Consider the following 25,456-nt stretch of genomic DNA (forward strand, 5'->3'; position numbering starts at 1 on the left):
TGATAAGACAAGAGTGTTTCGAGTGCTCGGGAAAGCTCCGGAGTCTCTGTTCTTTTGACGGGATTCCAGGAAGATTCCTGTCAGGCTGCACCATCCGGCTATAAATCTACATCAGGAGGCTTTATCATCTTCAGCATTACCAGCACGGGGATGAAGAAAAACATACAACAATCCAAAGTCCTGTGAACATTTGACACTGTGGAAAACAGACGTGTCTCACAATACTTCCTCCAACAGTGGAACAGTCAAATGAATGACCTGCAGCTCTTTTGTGTTGTCTTTTAGGAGCCTTACTACGTCCGTTGCATAAAGCCCAATGAGCTGAAATCCCCAATGTTGTTTGATGATGCTCGCTGTCAGCACCAGGTGGCGTACCTGGGTCTGCTGGAGAATGTTATGGTTCGCAGGGCAGGCTTTGCCTACAGGCAGCCCTACGAACGCTTCCTGCAGCGGTAAGGAATGTTCACGTAGTTCAAATTGCAGCTCATTTTCATGAAGAGGACATATTTTTGTGGGGGAAAATTCCACAGTGAATATGGTCTTTTTCTGCTTTGCCATCATGCAGACTAACTACAGGAGGAAGCGCGTGTTGATGTGTGATGTTTTGAGATAACCTGTGATCCATCTTACACTAACATCCATAAGATTTCTTGTAAATTACTTCCAAATTGACCAAATGTTGGTCATAGCATCTGATACCTTGAATTTCCCCCCCTCAGGGGTGGAAATTCTAAATTGTTTCCAGACAGCATGAATTTTGATCATATTGGCAATATCATATTATGAAGCCCTTATCTAAAGGGAATAAAATTACAGTGGTGCCAAAGAAAATTCTTTTTATGATATAAATGTTAAACCCAGTGGCACTATACCTTTAATGACTGTAACCAGTTTGAGAAATCAACATCGTAGACCTTTTTGGTCATCACCAGCTGATTCCTCCTCCTTCTTTGTCTTGAACAGATACAAAATGACCTGCGAGTACACCTGGCCAAACCACCTGATGGACACAGACAGGGACGCTGTGGAGGCCATTGTCAATCAACACGGTTTCCAAGACGACGTGGCATACGGACACACCAAACTATTTGTCCGAACGCCGCGGTCCCTCTTCACTCTGGAGCAGGAGCGAGCCACCCTCATCCCCATCCTGGTGCTTTTCCTGCAGAAGGTCAGCTGGACAAATTATGTTTTTACATCCTGACATCCTGAGAAGTGACAATTCACTCATTAAGTGGATCATCACTTTTAAATTTCACCCGTTCATCATGTAATTTAGAACAGGTGACAGTTCTATTACGGTTTCTGTTTTTCAGAGGAAAATTGTACATAGATCTTCATGAGGGTGCAAAGATCTGAAAGTCCAGAGACCTAATTATGATCACAAACAGCTTAGTTAATCTGATTTCAGTTAATTACTCACAATGCTCTTTCAACCACTTTATGGATTTCAAAGCGAAGAATAATTATATTTACCTGCTTGAATCCTGTGACATACTTATATCACTTAATATTACTGGGGAAAATCCAGAATTTATCTGAACCTAATGGCATAATTACTTTTCCCCCTGAATTTTGCACGGAAAACAAGACTTGAATCTATGTGACTAAAATTCATCTGCCAGCTTCAATCAAAATTTACTGCAGCAGTAATTGGGATCATTAATGAGTAGATTGAACTCAATTACTTCAAAACGCTTTACGCAACAGCCTTCTTCTTCTTCTTCTCTTGCTGCTGACCTACTTTGATGACTCTGCAGTGAAGTTGGCTTCTTTAACTGGAGCACAACTTTCAGCTGAGTAGGACTGTCTCATCGTCTGTGTCCTCTGACTTTCCCCCGTCCTTTTTGTGTTTAAACTCTTATTTGCAGGTGTGGCGCGGGGCTTTAGCTCGTATGAGGTGCCGACGGATGAGGGCCATCTACACCATTATGGGTTGTTACAAGCGCTACAAGGTGAAGGCCCACTTCTGGGAGGTGGAACGGAGGTTTGCTAATGTGCGTACTATGGCCGACTACGGGAAGAGCGTGGAGTGGCCGACCCCGCCTGCCGCACTGTCCCAGTTTCACAAGATCACAGTCTTTCTTCATTCCAGGTCAGACCTAGAGCCTGTAACCTGTTTGTTCATTTCTAAGGCTTTTAATGCTTTCCAGTAAATCGCTATCATTGTCGGAGTGTCTGGGTTTGTGAGTGTCCTGGACCAAGCCTAAGATTAAGCCTGGACTCAGCCATCAGTAATGTATCTGTAAAGGGTTACGCTTGTCAAGAGATTCACTGATCTTGGCGTTGACATTTATATCTCTGGGTCCTCAGCTTTTCAGCTCGAGAGACACCTGAGAAGAGCTCATGGAATCATGAGATCCCTTGACAGAGGTGTTTGGCAATGCCAGTACCTTTACGAAAAACAATGATCAAAGTCTTTGCGGTACTGGTGCTTCCTGTCTCAACCGTATGGTTGTGAGACTTGGACTCTAACAAGTGGATGTCTTTGCCGCTAGGTCTCTTTATGAGGCATACCAGTTACATTGTAAGGGCAATGTTAGTTATGACACTTTTGCCCAATGTTGAAGATCTTAGGGTACTATCTCATTAGACTGCGACAGAGTACGAATAGCATTTGTTAGAGAATTCGCAACTATTTACAAAACGTGCGTAGGGTTTGAAGGTTTAAATTCACCTTGCGTGAGTCACAGGGCGTCGCTCTCATGTTGGTTGAATTTTGAACCGTTCAAAAAAATTTGCACAGCACATTTTCTCACTGAATACTCACAGAGTCGTCGTGGGTATCTCGAACCCTTCTGAATTTAGTTTCCGTGAGTCAGAAAATGTGCAACATGGGGGACAACTTGTGAAGGATTGATGATACACTCTTCCTTTTATATGATCGGAGAGGGAAAGCACTTCTGAAAGTGGCCGAGCAAGTCCACCAAACAGGAAGCATTTATTCTTTTATTTTTTCCTTGAGGAAAAATCCTAGATCCAATGGATCTAGGTTTAATGGATTTTTCCTCAAACACACTAGAGGGAGTTTTTCCTTACCACTGTCACCTATGTTCTTGCTCAAGGGGTTGGTAAGGTTAGACCTTAACCGTATGAAGCACCTTGAGGCAGCATTGTTGGTCATTTGGTGCTTTATACATAGGCAAGCAAATATGCAGACTGAATCATTTTAATGCTTTATTGTATTATCCTCTGCAATTTCATATACTGTATGGTCATCATTCTGTAAATCAGTGAGTCACCACACAAAACATTAATTTTTTTCTCATTTTTTATGTCTTCCGCTAGGCTGTTTTTTTTAATTCATTAATTACAGGGCTTTGCCTTCAATGGCTACAGTCTGGGGTATTTCCACAGCCTCTGTTGGGAAGGTGTCGTGACACGGACCCACAACAGGGGGCGTTAAATGAACGGACAATGGATAAGCCAAAAAGTAACAATTTAATGTTGTGAAGCGCACAACGAAGTACAGACAATAACAATATTGCGGAATGTCAATCATACACAAGGTGACGTGTGGGCAGGCTCGAAGATAGAAGACGTCTGGTGATAGAAGAGCCAGAACCCACACAGCTTCCACCACCAACGGATCTGAAGAACACCGGAGCTGCCAAGCCCTGCGCCCCAGGTGGCCACTGTCTTCAGCAGTCAGACCCGGTACTGCTGGCAGAGAACAGAAACAGTTTGATGAGTGTGAGTACGCACACTCAGTAATCCCACAGTCTGTGTTAAGTTAGGAGGGAGAACCTCCACCTCTGAATCACACACTCGTGCAGCTCCCGAGATAACCACTTATCTGGGTGGGGTGGGAGGCGAAGCCGTCGCAGTCCACACCAAACACCAACTCAGCAGACAGGGTATCTGTCCCAGGAAAACGGCTGCAAAAGAGATCAGGCTAATGCTCGAATTAAAGTTCAGCAGAGAATTACCTGTACGGTAGATGATTTCTTGGCGAGGAGGTGGAGTTGCAGTCCGGCCTTTATGGAGATGGTGATGAGTTGACGGAGTGACAGCTGGTGCTGATGAAGAGTGACAGCTGTCACTCCCAGTGGCTCCGGCGCCCTCTCGTGCTTGAAGCCCGCATTCCAAGCAGGGCGCCATCTGATGGTGGTGGGCCAGCAGTACCTCCTCTTCAGCGGCCCACACAACAGCCTCTTTTCACATAATAACAGCATAATAGCAGCATCATAGCAGCCCACAGCTATCTTGAGCACTTTATTTGCAAATGTGTTGTCATTTCAGTGTGATTCCAAGTGAAAATTGTCGCTAATTCACATGTTTTGTCGCTATTTTGTGTCTCCTACTACTCCCCAAGAGTCGCGGCCCACTAAGATACTACCATTAGCAACAGGAAAAGTTTTAGATGTTGCCCACATTCCACCTGACTATGGTAGATAGATGTTTTTTTTTTCTAGAGGTTGGGTCTGCCCGGCTATCGTGTGACAGATGTGAGGATGTGCAGTACCAGCACATGCTCCACCACTGGGCTGCTCCAAATCACTATAAAGCAGCCATGAGCAATTTTTGCTTTTTCATTAAGCTGTTTAATGTATAATAAAATAGTAAAAAAACATGTTTTACAATTAGTCAGACCTTCATATTACTTGTTTTGACCAAACAATCCAAAATCCAATATTAATTTGGGTTTTGACAACACTGTCAAAAACCAGTTTCTCATATTTAGCTTGTTAAATCCAGTTTCCCCATAGTTTACTGACATCTAAAATCATTTCAACTGATGTGTGGCATAAAAACCATTTTAAAAGTACTTATAAAACTATTGAAAGTAATCTACCCTTAATTCACAGAAGTTTAAATCCATTTCAAAAATAATTTTAGGAGATTTTTACTGCTGACTTATAATCGTTTTAATAATGTGACACATAATAATAACATGCTACCTGACTTAAATTAGTGTATAACATGTTTGAACCATTTTAAAAGCAATTAAATCCAATTTTAGTCATCCTTCACAGGGAACCATTTAAAATCAGTCTAGACCAGTTGATTTAAAATAAAAGAGAAAGGGAGCAAATATTTTTTAAGTCAAACTTTGGGAGTTTTTCATGATAACTTGCTTAAGTAATTTATGATGAAAGTCGTACCAATTTTTGAGTGACTGTAATATTTGACTAATCATTTTTAACTGTATTATAGAACAACAGAATAACATGGCAGTAGAAGGATTTGAAAATATTCCTTTAAAAACTATTTTTTTGGGGGGGGGGGGGGGGGGGTTAAAAAATTTGCTCAAACTGAAGAATTCTGAGGAGTGGAGATGTGTAGGAGAGTTGGGGATGTAATTTGGCAGATAAAATCTACATTTGTCCTTTGTGGGCTCGAACCTGAAACTATGCCTCCGGCTGCATCCATATTTATTGCACCTCTGACGCACCCCATACTTTCTCTCTTCTTCTAATTCTTTGTGTCAGGTGGTGGGCGAGGCAGATCGTGAAAAATATACCTCCGTCTGACATGTTGGAGGTTCGGACCAAAGTGGCAGCGCTCAGCTGTCTGAGCGGAGACAGAAAAGACTGGGGCTTCAGCAGAGCCTGGGAGAGGGACTACCTGTCCAATGTAAGCCACATGCATTAATAACAACCTACACGGAGTACGAGCAATATATATTTTCATGCCCATCTACCACCCAGAATAATTACACATCTATTCCTTTCATTTGGTCAAGCTCTCAGCCTGATACTGATACTAAATTAATTTGTTTGTTTTCCATTTAAATGTCATTATTGTAACACCACTGTCACATTAGGAACTGATAACAATTTTAATAATAATAATTTTATTTATAAAGCGCTTTCTGTCAATGTGCTGTACAGGCACATAAAAACAAACAGATACAAACCAAAAATTACTTGAAATAAATCAAAATAACTCAAGAAACATAAAGAATAAACAAGTGGGTCTTTAGCTTTGCTTTAAAAACATCCACAGAGCCTGCCAGTCTAATGTCCACAGGAAGATCCTTCCACAGCTTTGGTGACCTTAGGAACAACCAAAAGGCCAGTTCCAGTGGAGGGAAGGTATAGAAGTGCTTACAAGATCCTTTAGATAAGAAGGTGCAAGCCCATTTACAATTTTATAAGTTAATAAAAGCACCTTAAAATCAGCCCAAAACTGACAAGGAACTCAATGGAGAGAGGCCGGCACTGGGGTAATATGCTTGTATTTCCCCGCTCCTGTCAGGATACGAGCAGCAGCATTTTGAACCATCTACAAGGCATGAAAGCTTTTCTTCAGGGGTCCTGACAGAAGCACATTACAATAGTCTAAGCAAGATGTCACAAAGGCATGAATGAGGACTTCTGCATCCCTGTCAGACAGGACTGAGCTGATCTTAGCAATCCTTCTAAGATGAAAGAAGGACACCTTCGACACCTCCTTGATGTGTTTGTCAAACACAAGAGTCTGGTCAAATATAACACCAAGATTTTTCATTTTTTTCACTGCAATGAACCACACATTCATCCAGAAAAAGAGTAACATTTTCAAATAAATGATGCAAATTCTGAGGTGCAGTGATCATCATTTCAGTCTTTGCAGAGTTAAGGAACAAAAAACTCTTTGAAAACCAGCTCATGAGAGCCGAAAGACAGAGCTCAAGTTCGGACAAGTTAGACCCATTTTCACAATTTACAGGCATATATAGTTGTAAATCATCTGCATAACAGTGAAAACCAAAACCAAAAGAACGTAATAATTGACCAAGTGGTGCGAGATAAAGAGAGAAAAGCAGTGGACCCAAAACAGAACCTTGAGGAACCTCATGCCTGACTGCACAAGGCTCAGACAGAACATTATTAAACAGAACACACTGAGATCTGTTCAACAAGAAAGATTTCAACCACATCATCACCTTGCCCGAGATACAGAACTGTTTTTGTAATCTATCCATGAGAATACAATGATTGACTGTATCAAACACAGCACTGAGGGCCAACAACAAAATTACAGAAGCACAATCAGAGTCAGCATTTAACAACAAATCATTCACCATCTTTGTCAGTGCAGTCTCCGTTGAATGATTTTTCCTAAAGGCAGACTGAAGAGGCTCAAAGAGATTATTAGCTGTGTTTGTTCTATGTGGTTGAGACGGCCAGGGATGGAAACTTGATGAGGTAGTATGTTCATAGCAGAACATTTTCCTGCTCTCTGTGCTAGGATGGTGGTAATCATTCATTTATTCATTCATTTTCTACACCCATTCACTCCAGTCAAGGGTCACGGAGGCGAGAGGTGGGGTTTATCCTGGACAGGATGTCCATTTGTCACAGTGGTGCTAATCATCACATATACATAGCTAAAGTTACAACTGCAAGCCTAAATTATTTAACAAAGTCACTATTTTGGAAATAGCCAATGAAGAAATTTTAGCAGCATACATTATTATCCTCATAAACCTCATAAACATGTTTAACAGGGGTTGTTTTTAAGCTAGCTTTAGGCCAACTAGCCACGCTAGCTGCTTAGTGAGTTGGCTGTACGAGCTGGGTTAGGATACTTAGCTCTGTTCAACAGGCTTTTTTAAAGCCTAGTTTTATGCCAACTAGTCAAGCTAGCTGGTTGATAACCTGGCTGTACTAACTAATTTAATTTAATTAAATTTAATTTAATTAGCTTATAATGCGCCAAATCACAGCAAAAGCCGTCTCAAGATGCCTTACATAAAACAAGTCAACATAAAATTGAATAAATAATTCGAAATGAATAAAAAAAAAATTCAAATACATAAATAAAAACAGAAGTAAAAGAATAAAACAAATAAAAATAAAAACTACCCATAAGAAAGAGAATAAAAATAGGTTTTGAGTCTTGACCTAAAAATGTCCACAGACTCAGACTGCCTCACGGTCGCAGGAAGACTGTTCCACAGGGTGGGTGCACGATACAGGGTGGGTGCACGATACAGGGTGGGTGCACGATACAGGGTGGGTGCACGATACAGGGTGGGTGCACGATACAGGGTGGGTGCACGATACAGGGTGGGTGCACGATACAGGGTGGGTGGGTGGGACAACAGTCTGTGGCTTCGCATCAACAGCCACAGATTGTTGATGCGAAATATCACAACATCCTGAGTGCGCGATTTTGTCTGAGATCCATGAGGAAAACTTTTGAGTTTTGCTTGGAGAACTGAGTCTTTGTGGTTCTTTGTGTGGGAATCTGTAGTGTGATCTCTTGATTTCAATTGCATTATTCTTCCCAGATGAGTTGCTGCACAATGGAGGAGTAGGAAAACTACTTTTATGAACCACCTTCCTTCTTTCCAGACCAATTATTTTGGGCGAATCACTCAACAAATGGGCACCTTGTGTGCCTACTATTGCTCTTGTCTTTTTACTGGAAACTATTGTGCGGCAGTGGTTGTCCCAAGAATCAGTGAATTGTGGGAAAGTTTGGATGCATTTTTTTGGAAATCCAAAGCAAATGGATAGTTAGCTTGTATTTTCATCAGGCTTGTGTTTAAGCTAGCTTCTGCTGTGGCTGTATTATGTGGACTTGTTTCATTAGTTTGCTAGCTAGCTACTGTGCATCCAGAAAGAATTCACATTGCTTCACTTTTTCCACATTTTGTTATGTTACAGCCTTATTCCAAAATGGATGAAAATCATTTTTTCCTCAAAAATCTACACACAATACCACATAATGACAATGTGAAAAAGCTTTTTAGATTTTTGCAAATTCATTGGAAATAAAAACTAAGAAATCGCACATGCATAATTATTCACACCCTTTGTACTTTGTTGATGCACCTTTGGCAGCAATTACAGTCATCTTGAATATGATGCCAAAAGCTTTGTGCACCTATCTTTGGGCAGTTTTGCCCATTCCTCTTTGCACCACCTGTCAAGCTCCATCAGGTTGGATGGGGAGCGTTTGATGCACAGCCATTTTCAGATCTCTCCAGAGATTTTCAATCAGATTCAGATCTGGACTCTGGCTGGGCCACTCAAGGACATTCACAGAGTTGTCCTGAAACCACTCCTTTGATATCTTGGCTGTGTGCTTAGGGTTATTTTCCTGCTGAAAGATGAACCGTCGCCCCAGTCTGAGGTCAAGAGCGCTCTGGAGCAGGTTTTCATCCAGGATGCCTCTGTACATTGTTGCATTCATCTTTTACTCCATCCTGACGGGTTTCTCAGTTCCTGCTGCTGAAAAACATCCCCACAGCATGATGCTGCCACCACCATGCTTCACTGTAGGGATGGTGCCTGGTTTCCTCCAAACACAACGCCTGGCATTCACGCCACAGAGCTCAATCTTTGTCTTATCAGACCAGAGAATTTTGTTTCTCATGGTCTCAGAGTCCTTCAGGTGTATGTCTTCCCAGATCATGCCCAATCAACTAAATTTCCCCCAGGTGAACTCCAATTAAGCTGTTGAAACATCTCAAGGACGGTCAATGGAAACAGGATGCACCTGAACTCAATTTTGAGCTTCAAGGCAAAGGCTGTGAATCCTTATGAACATGTGATTTCTTAGGGTTTTTATTTTATTTTATTTTATTTGGAATAAATTTGCAAAATCTCCAAAAACATTTTCACATTGTCATTATGGGGTATTGTGTGTAAAAGTTTGAGGAAAAAATTAATTTCATCAACTTTGGAATAAGGCTGTAACATAACAAAATGTGGAAAAAGTGAAGCACTTTGAATACTTTCTGAATGCACTGTATTTGCAATATCTGGTCTTTGACTTACAAACTACATGAGTTTGTTTTTAGTAGAGTTTATACAACCCCTGGCAAAAATTATGGAATCACCGGCCTCGGAGGATGTTCATTCAGTTGTTTAATTTTGTAGAAAAAAAGCAGATCACAGACATGACACAAAACTAAAGTCATTTCAAAAGGCAACTTTCTGGCTTTAAGAAACACTATAAGAAATCAGGAAAAAAAATTGTGGCAGTCAGTAACGGTTACTTTTTTAGACCAAGAAGAGGGAAAAAAATATGGAATCACTCAATTCTGAGGAAAAAATTATGGAATCATGAAAAACAAAAGAACGCTCCAACACATCACTAGTATTTTGTTGCACCACCTCTGGCTTTTATAACAGCTTGCAGTCTCTGAGGCATGGACTTAATGAGTGACAAACAGTACTCTTCATCAATCTGGCTCCAACTTTCTTTGATTGCTGTTGCCAGATCAGCTTTGCAGGTTGGAGCCTTGTCATGGACCATTTTCTTCAACTTCCACCAAAGATTTTCAATTGGATTAAGATCCGGACTATTTGCAGGCCATGACATTGACCCTATGTGTCTTTTTGCAAGGAATGTTTTCACAGTTTTTGCTCTATGGCAAGATGCATTATCATCTTGAAAAATTATTTCATCATCCCCAAACATCCTTTCAATTGATGGGATAAGAAAAGTGTCCAAAATATCAACGTAAACTTGTGCATTATTGATGATGTAATGACAGCCATCTCCCCAGTGCCTTTACCTGACATGCAGCCCCATTATCATCAATGACTGTGGAAATTTACATGTTCTCTTCAGGCAGTCATCTTTATAAATCTCATTGGAACGGCAACAAACAAAAGTTCCAGCATCATCACCTTGCCCAATGCAGATTCGAGATTCATCACTGAATATGACTTTCATCCAGTCATCCACAGTCCACGATTGCTTTTCCTTAGCCCATTGTAACCTTGTTTTTTTCTGTTTAGGTGTTAATGATGGCTTTCGTTTAGCTTTTCTGTATGTAAATCCCATTTCCTTTAGGCGGTTTCTTACAGTTCGGTCACAGACGTTGACTCCAGTTTCCTCCCATTTGTTCCTCATTTGTTTTGTTGTGCTTTAAGTTTTCTGTCTTGACGCTTTGATGTCTTCCTTGGTCTACCAGTATGTTTGCCTTTAACAACCTTCCCATGTTGTTTGTATTTGGTCCAGAGTTTAGACACAGCTGACTGTGAACAACCAACATCATTTGCAACATTGCGTGATGATTTACCCTCTTTTAAGAGTTTGATAATCCTCTCCTTTGTTTCAATTGACATCTCTCGTGTTGGAGCCATGATTCATGTCAGTCCACTTGGTGCAACAGTTCTCCAAGGTGTGATCAGTCCTTTTTAGATACAGACTAACGAGCAGATCTGATTTGATGCAGGTGTTAGTTTTGAGGATGAAAATTTACAGGATGATTCCATAATTTATTCCTCAAAATTGAGTGAGTCCATATTTTTATCCCTCTGCTTGGTCTAAAAATGTAACCGTTACTGACTGCCACAATTTTTTTTTCTTGATTTCTTATAGTGTTTCTTAAAGCCAGAAAGTTGCCATTTGAAATGACTTTAGTTTTGTGTCATGTCTGTGATCTGCTTTTTTTTCTACAAAATTAAACAACTAAATGAACATCCTCCGAGGCCGGTGATTCCATAATTATTGCCAGGGGTTGTATTTGGATAACTAGCCAATAGCCTCGGGCATGATGGATTTAATTAGCTTGCTTTTATTTTTTTGCAACATATTTATGAGCTAATCCACGAGGACCTTAATTACTGTGCGATATAATTATATCAGTTAATATTAGTGGGAAAATCCAGAAGGAATCTGAACATAATGGCATAATTCCTTTTTCTCTGAATTTTGCATGGAAAACAAGAGTTGAGTCACATGTAGAGTATAACAACACAGAAAATCTTCTGTTGTTGTGGATCCATAGTGCGTTTGGCTTTGAGGTCGACAGCATGACTAAAGGAGAATGTTGCTTTTGAACACAGCCTTTCTTTAATGAATCTCACACTCGGCTCATTTAGCAGCTAATCTGAGGATGTTTGATGGCCAGAGGCATGAAAGACTTCCTTGGGGAACATGACTGCTACACAATCCTGAGTCATCCCTCGTTAGTTCAGCAGACGATCCATGACTTATTAGTCACCTCCAGCTCCAGCTATGTGTTATTTTACTTAATTCCAACAAGACCTGCACATACATTTCTGTAATGCAGCATGCAGTTGGCCAGAATCATGAGTTCTACACAATCAAAGCTGTTTGAAGTGCAAGTAGACAATATGAGAAAGTGGAGCAGGGAAGGACAGGAGAGTGAAAGTGTGGAAAAAAGGACAAAAAGTTATTTAATTGCAGTTTTTAAATGAGCTTTTGGGGTATCTGTCAGTACAGCTCATTACATTCGTCCTTGAAATGATTTCTGCGTATAGCTGATTTCACAGGACCCACATGGGTTAAAAGCTGCAGGGATGATCCCAGTTTGTGGATGTGCCAAGAGCTTGATGTTGAAAGCAGACCTGCAGTCGCTCATTGTCAAGTTCCAGTTCAACAGTGGCTGGTTATAGTCCCATTTCCACTTTCAAAGATAAACACCCTGAAACCTTGTCTGAAAGCTTGTCTATACTTTGGAAAACCTTAGAGGATCCGGTCAGGTGTCCATAGTTAACCGGCATATTCCGTCATTGTGCCGTGGTCTTGCTTTAACAGTGGCAGGATTTTCAAGATGTTCTGTAATTCTTTTTTTTTTTTTTCGTGGAGTACTGTGTGTTACTTTGGTAATCCCTAACATTTTTGTGGAGCCTGTATTGTCATACAGTATGTCAAACTGCTGGACATTATGGACGATGCCGGTCACCCTCTGGACTCCGTCATCAGCAACCAGAGGAGCCTCTTCAGCCACAGACTGCTCCTTCACAAGTACAGGAACAACAGACTGAAAAACTCCTTTGTCTCTCAGGCCATCAGACTGTACAACTCCTCACTCAGGGGGACAAGTAACAGGAAGACAGAGGTCAGGAATGAGAGGAACAGTAGTAGCCAGTAAACTAGTATTGATCAGTATGTCTAGTATTTATATTTATATTAGCAATTTTTTTTTTAAACTTTCACTTTTGATACTCTGTGTGCTTCTTACCTGGTGTGCTGCTATACAATGCTGCTGGAACCTCAATTACCCCGAGGGAGTCTTCCCAAGGGATTAATAAAATTCTTTCTAATGTAATGTAATGTAATCTAATCTCTAAAGTTTACAGTGGGAAAACCAAGTTTTTGAGCATCTTCAAAGTCCTGCCATGGTTAAGGGCCCCTTCACACATAGTACAAATAAGTACAAATCAGGGAGAATTACAGCGGAACAGCTCGTATGAGCGAATGCCAAAAACATCGAGCCGATGGGCAGGTGTGCATGATTCCGCTGCGACAGTATTGTGCACGTGATGGTATCATGCGAGCAGGAACACAGTGCGAGCAGCTGGGATGTGGTGCACCACCCTGGTTAAATAAAAAATAAATGTCACTCACGGAATCCGAACCTACAAGCTGTGATTACCAGACGGAAACTCTACCACTGCACTACAATCACTGTCTTATAACAGGAGCATAACATGGCTAAAATCCACAAGAAGATAAATGTATGTTTTAAAAAAAGAGAAGAAAGTGCTGTGATAACTGACCAAACTGTGTTTGTTACGGCGTATTTCTGCTGATATGTGACTGAAAGTGGCGTATTTGTCGCACTGTTGGCTTGTCATATGGTCCTGCGGCACGCCGCCCACAGGGCACGCATGTCCTGTCAGACAGATGTGACATTCAGATCGCCTGCTGCGTGTCCACATGAAGTGACGGTCCGTTTCTCTAGCCTGTCAAACATGGTATGTATTCTCCAGCTGAGACATCCAGAACCACAGATCTCCGCAGCCGCTCCTGTCGGCGACCACACCCCTGTCAGTTTAGTGCACACACCAACGTGTCACTGTGTCTGTGTTATGTGAGCTGTCAGTGAGTCTGTGGTCAGCATCTGACAGACACCTTCCCGTGCTGTGTGCGCTCTGACCTGCCCCATGTGGTCATGTCTGTGTAGCATATATATCAGCATTTTATGCAAGTATGCACACGCGATACACATACAGACCACATGTGTGTTGCTGTTTGCAAAGCCACACTCGTGGGGGCACTTAGACAAATTTCACTGCCAGCTTGTGATTGTCTGCTGACTGTTTTCATGCTGACAGTGCGAATGGCCACACATTTTCTAAGTGCCAAGCGAGCGGTGTTAGATGTTCGTATGTGTCACCTGGAATTTGGCCGACACCTGCCGTGAGAGGGATCGAATGGGCTCTCACAGGGCACACTCTGTCTTTCAGCCACTGGTGCGCGCAAATAGTTGTAGCAACAGGTGTACGAGGCGTTGGAGGCAGCTATGATTTTACACGTATTGCATACGATTCCTGTTCCATGTGCACTTCATGCACAATTTGGCCACATTCGTACTATGTGTGAAGGGGTCCTAAACTAAGACCCTGGCACAACAATGGAATATTCATTGTGGATGTCCTGGCGTCAGGATTTCAAACCATGACCTTCTGGGATGCTTATCCATGAAAGCGAGACGGGGTCATTTAGGATCAGTCAACACTGATTTGATCAGAAATGCCTTCCTTCTTAAACACTCAGATTTTGCTCTTGAGTCACTGAAGCATGATGTACTCCGCTGTAATTCCAACACAGAAGCCTGTGTTGTTCCTCATTGTTTATTTCAGTGGTTCCAAGAGGTGTGTGACTTGCATTTGACTTTTCTCTACTGGACTATTTTTATGTGGCTGGTCTATTTTTGTTGGAAAGGCTTGTGGCTCTGAAACAACACATGCATTTGTATCTCTTGCCTGCCCGAACACATTAACTCTATGCTATTGAGGCAAGAACATCGTCTGTCCATCCGAACATTTGCCAATATATCTCTACGGCCCATGGGCCCAAACCTACCAAACTTGCCACATGGGTCATCCAAGTGGGGGGGCAAAATCACCATAGCAAAGGTGACCTCAATTGCATATTAAGTAGATCAGTAGGTCATTGAGTGCAAAATCATTTTTGGTTCATGTTACTTGAGCTCAGCTCACAAAATTTTGATTCTAAGCACCTACTCAGTGACAGATGACCTTACTTAGATCATGAGGTCATTCAGTGCAGAATTTTTTTCCAGAGCTGGGAGGAGATTTTCCTTGTTTCAGCCTCTTGTTTCTGCAGAGCATGCAGCTGCTGTAGTGTTAAACTGGAGCAATGACCTGCAACCTCTTGCCTCTGACACATGTTGCCCTGCATGAACAATAATTTTGTACAGGGAATCCAGAAAGTATTCACAGCGCCTCACTTTTTCCACATTTTCTTATGTTACAGCCTTACTCCAAAATGGAATAAATTTGTTTTTTTCCCTCAAAATTCTACTCACAACACCCCATAATGACAACATGATTTTTTTTTTTTGTAATTTGTGAAAATTTATTTTTAAAAACAATTAAGAAATCACATGTACATACAGTAAGTATTCACATCCTTTGCTCAATAATTTGTTGATGCATCTTTGGCAGCAATTACAGCTTCAAGTCTTCTTGAATATGATGCCACAAGCTTGGCGCACCAATCTTTGGCCTGTTTTGCACATTCCTCTTTGCAGCTGGGACACTCAAGGACATTCACAGAGTGACCATCAGGTTCTTAGTCACCAGGCCCTTGTCCCCTGATCGTTCAGTTTAGACAGCCAGCCAGCTCTAGAAACAGACCTGGTGGATCTGAACTCCTTGCATTTATGGATGATGGAGGCCACTGTGCTCATTAGGACCTTCAAAGCAGCAGAAATGTTTCTGTACCCTTCTCCTGATTTGTGCCTTGAGACAATCCTGTCTCGGAGGTCTACAGACAATTCCATTGACTTCATGCTTGGTTTGTGCTCTGACATGCACTACCAACTGTGAGACCTTATATGTAGATGGGTGTGTGCCTTTCCAAATCACGTCACATCAACTGAATTTACCCCAGGTGGACTCCAATTAAGCTGTAGAAATATCTCAAGGATCATCAGTAGAAACAAGATGTACCTGAGCTCAATTCTGAGCTTCGTGACAAAGGCTGTGAATACATATGTACATGTGATCTCTTAGTTGTTTTTTTTTATTTTTAATAAATTTGCGCAAATGTCAAAGAACTTTTTTCACATTGTCATTATGGGGTATTGTGTGTAGAATTGTGAGGAAAAAAAAAATTTCATCTATTTTGGAATAAGCCTGTAATATAACAAAAGTGAAGCACTCTGAATACTTTCCGGATGCACTGTATCTCTTACTTATCAGTACTAATCAATGCAGTTGGCTTTTTTAATGTGTGTTTAATCAATTTGTTGTACCTACTTTCTGCACCACCAGCATTGTTTCTGGTAACAGCTGCATCAAGCCTGTATTTGTTGCTTTAGGAATTTTGGTTAAACAATGTTCGACTAAAAGCAGTCGTCACGGGTTTTATGACTCTATACTGTTGCTGATGACTTCAGCTGGCTTGAACAAATATGATTGGTTTCCACAGGTACGAGATTGCCCTCAGACCAGCTCCAGCTTCATCCGTGTTTCAAAGGATTGGAGGAACAAAGATGAATACAGTCAGGTTCTCTTCTCTGGATTCTGTAGGAAGGTAGAGTACTCTGTAATACAGATATCTGTGTTAGTTTGTGTACTTCACCACTTCGTTTTAGCTTTGGGATTTTCTTGTTTTTTCACCCTTGTTCAGTTTCACATTCCACCCCCTCAATCCTTCATTCAGCACTTTTTCTTTTGACTCCTTTGTCAAGATTTCAAACAATGAATACAGCTCACCAACAAAGAATCATGCTGAGATGAAATTGATGAGGAGAAACTCGACTGTTAATTACTTTCGAAGGTTTTCAGAACATTTAAAATCTCATTTTAAAGGAATATCTGCTGGAATTTAGAGTGTTTGAGATTTTTGACTTAGAGTTTGCATGTATTGGATCAAGTCCAAGCCTTCAACGATAATTTAGACAGGTTGTCTGTATGCGATAAGACCGTTAGACTGTTTCAAAGATTCAGCCTCCAACTTCTTTAAAGGTGCTATGAATGATTCTTCTTCCACGAGATGTAACGTTTGTACAACATGTCAGGTCATAAGCATAGCTTACATCCTCAGCCACTCCTCCCCAAACCCCCCCCCCCCCCTTGCTCTGCATCTAGCGGCGCTGTCAGTATTTGCAGCTGTTTAACAGGTCGAACAGCTTTCTATGTGGGGAAAAGTGGATTCCAGTTTGACGAAGTTTTTCTTCAGAAGCATTTTTAGCTTCTACATGTGACTTTTGGAAGTATTTCTGGAAAGTACCTACTATATGCCATCAGCTATGCAATGAGTAAGCTGTGCGATCTGTCCAGGGTGTACCTTGCTTCTTCTACGATGACAGCTGAGATAGGTTCCAGGCCTCCCCGATCCATAACAGGTCTTATTCGACTCAAAAATTAATGTGAATGAATATGCAGTGAGTAGTGCATACTGCTGTCTCTGTATGAACAGGGGCAACAATGGAACTGGCATGCACCAAATGTGCACACATTAAAATCTGTTGCACTAAATGTCTACACTTGTAAATCTCATGCAGTAAATGTGCACACATGTCCTGACAGAGAAGGTAAATGGAACAGAAAAGCTCAGAGCACAGGTTGGTTGATTTTATGTCACGCCCAAAACATAACCATGCCTCTTTAAAGTGGATATGACACTTAAAGACAACGTAGTCTTATTACATGTAACAAAGGTTATATAATTTGGTCATCCTAAGCCTTTTGAGAAAATAGAAGCGGTTCTCCTCCTCTGCTCACTCGGGAGGAGCTCGGAGTCGAGCCCCTGCTCCTCCACGTCGAAAGGAGTCAGTTGAGGTGGCTCGGGCATCTTTTCCGGATGCCCCCTGGACGCCTCGCTGGAGAGGTGTTCCAGGCACGTCCCACTGGGAGGAGGCCCCGGGGAAGACCCAGGACACGCTGGAGGGACTACATCTCTCGGCCGGCTTGGGAATGCCTTGGGGTTCCCCCGGAGGAGCTGGGGGAGGTGTGTGTGGATCGGGAGGTCTGGGTGGCTTTGCTTGAGCTGCTGCCCCCGCGACCCGACTCCGGATAAAGAAAATGGATGGATGGACGCGGTTCTCCCGTTATATACAACATTTAAACGTCCCGCCACTGAAAAATCTGTACGCCCCGTGACCAGCTTCCCACTAAGCACGAAACTGGAAATATCTCACTGCCTGTAGACCATATCGGCTTGCACGCTTGGCGGCCGTTGTTTACACTTTTTTTAGCGGCAGAAACTTTGATTAAACACAGCTCTCAGGGATTTGTTTGTCGATATGCCTGACCAGTGTGTCTCAGCATATTGCACAAACACAAGGGCGAAAGGTTTTAGCCTTTTCCAGTTTCCACAGGATGAAAATCTCCGCGAAAAGTGGGTTCAACAAGTTCGTCGTACAAGATCAGGTCTGATGAAGGGGACTTTATGGAGGTCGACCGCGTATTCTTTGTTGTGCTGTGCACATTTTGAAGATGGGTGTTTCGACGCCGTCCCAGCTTCGAAGGAGCAGCTTGGGATAAATGTACGTCACAAGAAGGTTTTGTTGCCGGGGGCTGTTCCAAGCATCTTTCCCCACGGCACATCGATGCCCACGGCAAAGCCTATGAAGGGTAGAAAATCTGCTACATTACAGAAACAGCGGAGATTGGAGGTGGGTTTGTAGAATTTTGTATGTCTCGGCAAAAACCCGAAGGTAATGACGGTGGTCTGCAAGTAGTAGCTACACTATCGCGGGTCTGGAAAAATAACAAAGGTGGTAAACAGACGCTAGAATCGAAAATGCTATAATTAAAGTGTTATAAACAGCAGCAACAAAAATCAAAGCCTCCCTTACCATTCTGTATTCTGCAGCCTTTCAAAATCCATCGGAATTGGCACGTCTCTTGCCTCTACTTTGGCTCCGCCATAAGCACCATCGGCATTATTTTTGAGGTCAGAATGCTCCTGGTTTGAATGTTTGTCTGAAAGATACGGCTCGAATCTGTAGGGTCTAATCACTGCTGCGACATCCTCAGGATCCGAGTCAGTCTCGATTTCCTCACAGAAACAATCCACACTTGAAGAGGAGTCAGAAAAGTTCTCCATCTCGTCACTGTCCTTGCTGAGGTTTATCTGTTCCTGTTGTCAATTGAACAGACAAAGATGGGACTCTACACGCTGTGACGTCACAGCATCACGTGACCGCTGATGGAATGCTGCCATCGCGCTTTCCAAGAAACACACTTTTGAGAAGTTGTACAAACTTTGTCAGTGATAATGATTAAAACCACTTTGAACTTACTATACTGTATGTATATTTTTGATATTTATATCAGTTTTACCTAAATTTTTAGGTGTCATATCCACTTTAAATGACCACATGCAACCTCTTTGTGCTCTGCACCTTATGAGTACCTTGTGCTCAGTGCTGTCTAAACAGCCAAGGGGAGTAGGAAATGGCTCAAATGCGTTTGCATTATGCACTTTTGACAGTACGCCATAGATAATCAAGATAGGGCTCTTTGTGTTAAATGAAATGCATTGTGAGGAAGCATCGGTTGCAACGCTCTGTGGCAAACTTTCCTGACTATTGCTAAAGATCCCAGAAAGTGCACCAGTCTAAAGAGAAGTCCAGGTAACATCAGGTAGCAGGTTACAAACAGGTGATATGGATATAACTCAGTTCTGCCTGAGTGGCCAGCAGTCCAGAACCAACGGACTTAGTGGCTGGAGGTTTGCTGCACTGTGCTTAAAACAACAACAACAACAAAAACCAAACCTGATCTGCTTGATATGAATTGAGCTAAAGCAGAGGATATTATTTTACCTCATGCTGAACTCTGTCTTATCTGCTCTCCTTGGATAATAGTGGTCATATTTTCATCATTAAGGATTATTTAAATCAGGCTCCACTAAATTCTCTGCACAGCTTTTACTTATATTTAAAAGTAGACAGGTTTGGTTTTATGATTATGACCAAAATCGATCTCAGACATTAAATGTGCTAGCGCTTGTTTGTTTCCAGCTTGTAGCCCCACCACTGTTTTTCTGGTGGAGCTCCGGGATTATCACAGCTCTGTTAACTCACATCTGGTGACAGAAAGATTCTCAGAACCGACACTGAATAAGCATCGTCCTTTTCTCGCTTGTTTTGTTTCCTCTGTTCTTGCAGGTGAATCGATTCAACAAAAGCACAGACCGCGGCCTGCTCATCACAGACAAACATGTCTACAAATTGGAGCCAAAGAAACAGTACAAGGTGTTAAAGAAGCTTCCCTTAGACGCCGTGAGTACTCACCTCTGCAAACGTGCACAAACACACAAAATGTCAGAGGCACAAAAACACACAAACATGACTTCCTGTCCATGAAATAAATGTCAGAAAACTGCTTGCTTAAAGTAGTAATGATGATTTAATAATAATAAAAACATTGATAATAATGATTTAAATCAGGGTTTTTTTTGGCACGGCTATAATTTTGTTCCATAGCACTCAAATAAAGGCTTCACAGTCTTATGTTGCTCAATATGATCAAAATTTCTGTGAAAAAAATAAATAAATAAAATTAGAATGTTGAACCATGTGGGTAAAAGTTGCAACAAGTGGCCAAACTCAGTTTCCCAACATACCACTCAAGGGTTAAAGGGCACTGCTACAGATATGAAGAAACAGGGCAGACTTAAAACTGTGACTGAAAATCACAAAATAAAAAGAAGACCTAAAATGGAAACAGAAAGACAGTGATGGACAAACGTAAGTCACCAGAGATCTTATTGAGAAGAATTATGGATAAAATCTGCACATATTTCACACAAAGGTTTTGCTGAATGTCTGCTGGACATGAAAGGCAACAATCAGCTGCTTTAAAAAGTGCGCACATGTCCTCGTACCTCCCCATGCTACCAGATACCATTAATGACATTTTTAATTTGTCACTGGCAACAAGTAGTGGTTTACTGCCAGGTTTTAGTTTCCCCCATAAGTCCCTTTCACACCGGAGCAAACATGGAGTTGTGTTGTGTTTTCATTTATAGTACGTCCAACATGCACACGCACTCAGTGTTTTTCCTGCGTAATCGCATGTCGTTGCATTCATAGGTTTACTTGCTGCTGCGTATGTTTGCTTTTAATGTATGCGTGTAGCCCTTGCCGCTATTCAACAATTTTTCAGTTCACTCCTGCTGGTTGTGCAGAACACATCACGTGCTTGTATCATGAGGTTTTTACAGTTGTATTACTGCCACATATGTAGCCAAAGCTGCTATTTTCTGCCTCTGTGGAAGTGCGCTCCGTTCTAAAAACGGTTCATGAAAAGCAAACGGCACTCACGTTTTCTGACATACAGCGGGACACACTGCTGTCTCTCATGGCTCGTAATCAGATCACAAAGTTCAGAGTCTGTTCCCTGTGCACGCTGATGTGTGATGGCACATGGTCGCATTCCTAGACTTGCTTATAATAACGTATGATTGCTCTGTCAAATGATTTAATAAAAATGCTGACAAAAATTAATGCAGCTGTCACACCTTGATGACCAGCGTATGCCAACAGCCCTGTTTTCTAATGAGTAATTTAACATTATTTTATTTTTTCTATTTTACTTTTTGTCTTGGTGGATCATTTTCATTGTGTACTGAATGCTGAAGAATCTGGCTGTGGTAAACGCTGCCGTGCATGAAGTGCTGCGACTCTTTAAACTTTTAAGTACTGGTTTAAAAGCCTTCAGTTAATTCAAAATGCTGCAGCTAGAGTACTGACGGGGACTAGAAGGAGAGAGCATATCTCACCCATATTGGCCTCTCTTCATTGGCTTCCTGTTAATTCTAGAATAGAATTTAAAATTCTTCTTCTTACTTATAAGGTTTTGAATAATCAGGTCCCATCTTATCTTAGGGACCTCGTAGTACCATATCACCCCAATAGAGCGCTTCGCTCTCAGACTGCAGGCTTACTTGTAGTTCCTAGGGTTTGTAAGAGTAGAATGGGAGGCAGAGCCTTCAGCTTTCAGGCTCCTCTCCTGTGGAACCAGCTCCCAATTCGGATCAGGGAGACAGACACCCTCTCTACTTTTAAGATTAGGCTTAAAACATTCCTTTTTGCTAAAGCTTATAGTTAGGGCTGGATCAGGTGACCCTGAACCATCCCTTAGTTATGCTGCTATAGACGTAGACTGCTGGGGGGTTCCCATGATGCACTGTTTCTTTCTCTTTTTGCTCTGTATGCACCACTCTGCATTTAATCATTAGTGATCGATCTCTGCTCCCCTCCACAGCATGTCTTTTTCCTGGTTCTCTCCCTCAGCCCCAACCAGTCCCAGCAGAAGACTGCCCCTCCCTGAGCCTGGTTCTGCTGGAGGTTTCTTCCTGTTAAAAGGGAGTTTTTCCTTCCCACTGTAGCCAAGTGCTTGCTCACAGGGGGTCGTTTTGACCATTGGGGTTTTACATAATTATTGTATGGCCTTGCCTTACAATATAAAGCGCCTTGGGGCAACTGTTTGTTGTGATTTGGCGCTATATAAAAAAATTGATTGATTGATTGATTGATTGATTGGTTGCTTCCTGATCAGGTCCAGTGATCTGATCAGACCTGATCAGGTCTATGATGACCTGAAGATTGAAGCACTGTGATGATTTAAACTTTTAAAGCGCCAGTCGACCACAATCAGATGTCTGATTACACCAACAGCAAATGTGCTTTAAAAGTCATCACAGTGTTTCAGGACCTGATTGATTGATTGATTTAGGGTAATTTTGGGGTGCTGAATCCAAATTTGAGCTGAGATTTCCTCTGTCACCACGTTTTTTTTTGCAATCTGCATGTTCCATATTGATGGATTACGCAAACGTTACTCATTCGCTCACAAGTTTGACGCCACTAATCATGCACAAAACTAAGAAAAAAAATAGCGTTTCAGTGGTGCCTTAACTGTGATGAGCCCAAATCAAATCAAATCAAATCAATTTAATTTATATAGCGCCAAATCACAACAAACAGTTGCCCCAAGGCGCTTCATATTGTAAGGCAAAAGCCATACAATAATCACAGAAAAACCCCAACGGTCAAAACGACCCCCTGTGAGCAAGCACTTGGCGACAGTGGGAAGGAAAAAAAACCCTTTTAACAGGAAGAAACCTCCAGCAGAACCAGGGTCAGGGAGGGGCAGTCTTCTGCTGGGACTGGTTGGGGCTGAGGGAGAGAACCAGGAAAAAGACATGCTGTGGAGGGGAGCAGAGATCAATCACTAATGATTAAATGCAGAGTGGTGCATACAGAGCAAAAAGAGGTGAATACAAAGAAACAATGCATCATGGGAACCCCCCAGCAGTCTAAGTCTATAGCAGCATAACTATGGGATGGTTCAGGGTCACCTGATCCAGCCCTAACTATAAGCTTTAGCAAAAAGGAAAGTTTTAAGCCTAATCTTAAAAGTAGAGAGGGTGTCTGTCTCCCTGATCTGAATTGGGAGCTGGTTCCACAGGAGAGGAGCCTGAAAGCTGAAGGCTCTGCCTCCCATTCTACTCTTACAAACCCTAGGAACTACAGGTAAGCCTGCAGTCTGAGAGCGAAGTGCTCTATTGGGGTGATATGGTACTATGAGGTCCCTAAGATAAGATGGGACCTGATTATTCAAAACCTTATAAGTAAGAAGAAGAATTTTAAATTCTATTCTAGAATTAACAGGAAGCCAATGAAGAGAGGCCAATATGGGTGAGATATGCTCTCTCCTTCTAGTCCCCGTTAGTACTCTAGCTGCAGCATTTGAATTAACTGAAGGCTTTTTAGGGAACTTTTAGGACAACCTGATAATAATGAATTACAATAGTCCAGCCTAGAGGAAATAAATGCATGAATTAGTTTTTCAGCATCACTCTGAGACAAGACCTTTCTAATTTAAAGATATTGCGTAAATGCAAAAAGCAGTCCTACATATTTGTTAATATGCGCTTTGAATGACATATCCTGATCAAAAATGACTCCAAGATTTCTCACAGTATTACTAGAGGTCAGGGTAATGCCATCCAGAGTAAGGATCTGATTAGACACCATGTTTCTAAGATTTGTGGGCCAAGTACAATAACTTCAGTTTTATCTGAGTTTAAAAGCAGGAAATTAGAGGTCATCCATGTCTTTATGTCTGTAAGACAATCCTGCAGTTTAGCTCATTGGTGTGTGTCCTCTGGCTTCATGGATAGATAAAGCTGGGTATCATCAGCGTAACAATGAAAATTTAAGCAATACCGTCTAATAATACTGCCTAAGGGAAGCATGTATAAAGTGAATAAAATTGGTCCTAGCACAGAACCTTGTGGAACTCCATAATTAACTTTAGTCTGTGAAGAAGATTCCCCATTTACATGAACAAATTGTAATCTATTAGACAAATATGATTCAAACCACCGCAGCGCAGTGCCTTTAATACCTATGGCATGCTCTAATCTCTGTAATAAAATTTTATGATCAACAGTATCAAAAGCAGCACTGAGGTCTAACAGAACAAGCACAGAGATGAGTCCACTGTCCGAGGCCTTTTGTAACCTTCACTAATGCTGTTTCTGTACTATGATGAATTCTAAAACCTGACTGAAACTCTTCAAATAGACCATTCCTCTGCAGATGATCAGTTAGCTGTTTTACAACTACCCTTTCAAGAATTTTTGAGAGAAAAGGAAGGTTGGAGATTGGCCTATAATTAGCTAAGATAGCTGGGTCAAGTGATGGCTTTTTAAGTAATGGTTTAATTACTGCCACCTTAAAAGCCTGTGGTACATAGCCAACTAATAAAGATAGATTGATCATATTTAAGATCGAAGCATTAATTAATGGTAGGGCTTCCTTGAGCAGCCTGGTAGGAATGGGGTCTAATAAACATGTTGATGGTTTGGATGAAGTAACTAATGAAAATAACTCAGACAGAACAATCGGAGAGAAAGAGTCTAACCAAATACCGGCATCACTGAAAGCAGCCAAAGATAACGATACGTCTTTGGGATGGTTATGAGTAATTTTTTCTCTAATAGTTAAAATTTTGTTAGCAAAGAAAGTCATGAAGTCATTACTAGTTAAAGTTAATGGAATACTCGGCTCAATAGAGCTCTGACTCTTTGTCAGCCTGGCTACAGTGCTGAAAAGAAACCTGGGGTTGTTCTTATTTTCTTCAATTAGTGATGAGTAGAAAGATGTCCTAGCTTTACGGAGGGCTTTTTTTATAGAGCAACAAACTCTTTTTCCAGGCTAAGTGAAGATCTTCTAAATTAGTGAGACGCCATTTCCTCTCCAACTTACGGGTTATCTGCTTTAAAGTTACGAGTTTGTGAGTTATACCACGGAGTCAGGCACTTCTGATTTAAAGCTCTCTTTTTCAGAGGAGCTACAGCATCCAAAGTTGTCTTCAATGAGGATGTAAAACTATTGACGAGATACTCTATCTCACTTACAGAGTTTAGGTAGCTACTCTGCACTGTGTTGGTATATGGCATTAGAGAACATAAAGAAAGAATCATATCCTTAAACCTAGTTACAGCGCTTTCTGAAAGACTTCTAGTGTAATGAAACTTATTCCCCACTGCTGGGTAGTCCATCAGAGTAAATGTAAATGTTATTAAGAAATGATCAGAC

General features: G+C 41.5%; 1 protein-coding gene across 2 annotated transcripts in view; it reads left to right on the forward strand.

Annotated features, from left to right (window-relative positions):
* myo1g (myosin IG) overlaps positions 1–25,456 on the forward strand; it is a 126,053-nt gene that overhangs the window by 44,116 nt on the left and 56,481 nt on the right. For both annotated transcript variants that reach the window (XR_004558047.1, XM_034160512.1), the window contains exons 15-20: positions 286–452; positions 964–1,171; positions 1,872–2,095; positions 5,433–5,577; positions 16,321–16,425; positions 20,012–20,125. Coding sequence is in view for 1 of the 2 variants with exons in the window: in XM_034160512.1 (XP_034016403.1) it covers positions 286–452; positions 964–1,171; positions 1,872–2,095; positions 5,433–5,577; positions 16,321–16,425; positions 20,012–20,125 (963 nt within the window). In the remaining variant the exon portion in view is untranslated. The remainder of the gene's footprint in view (positions 1–285; positions 453–963; positions 1,172–1,871; positions 2,096–5,432; positions 5,578–16,320; positions 16,426–20,011; positions 20,126–25,456) is intronic.

The sequence above is a fragment of the Thalassophryne amazonica genome, chromosome 20, assembly GCF_902500255.1.
Source record: "Thalassophryne amazonica chromosome 20, fThaAma1.1, whole genome shotgun sequence".
Lineage (NCBI taxonomy): Eukaryota > Metazoa > Chordata > Actinopteri > Batrachoidiformes > Batrachoididae > Thalassophryne > Thalassophryne amazonica.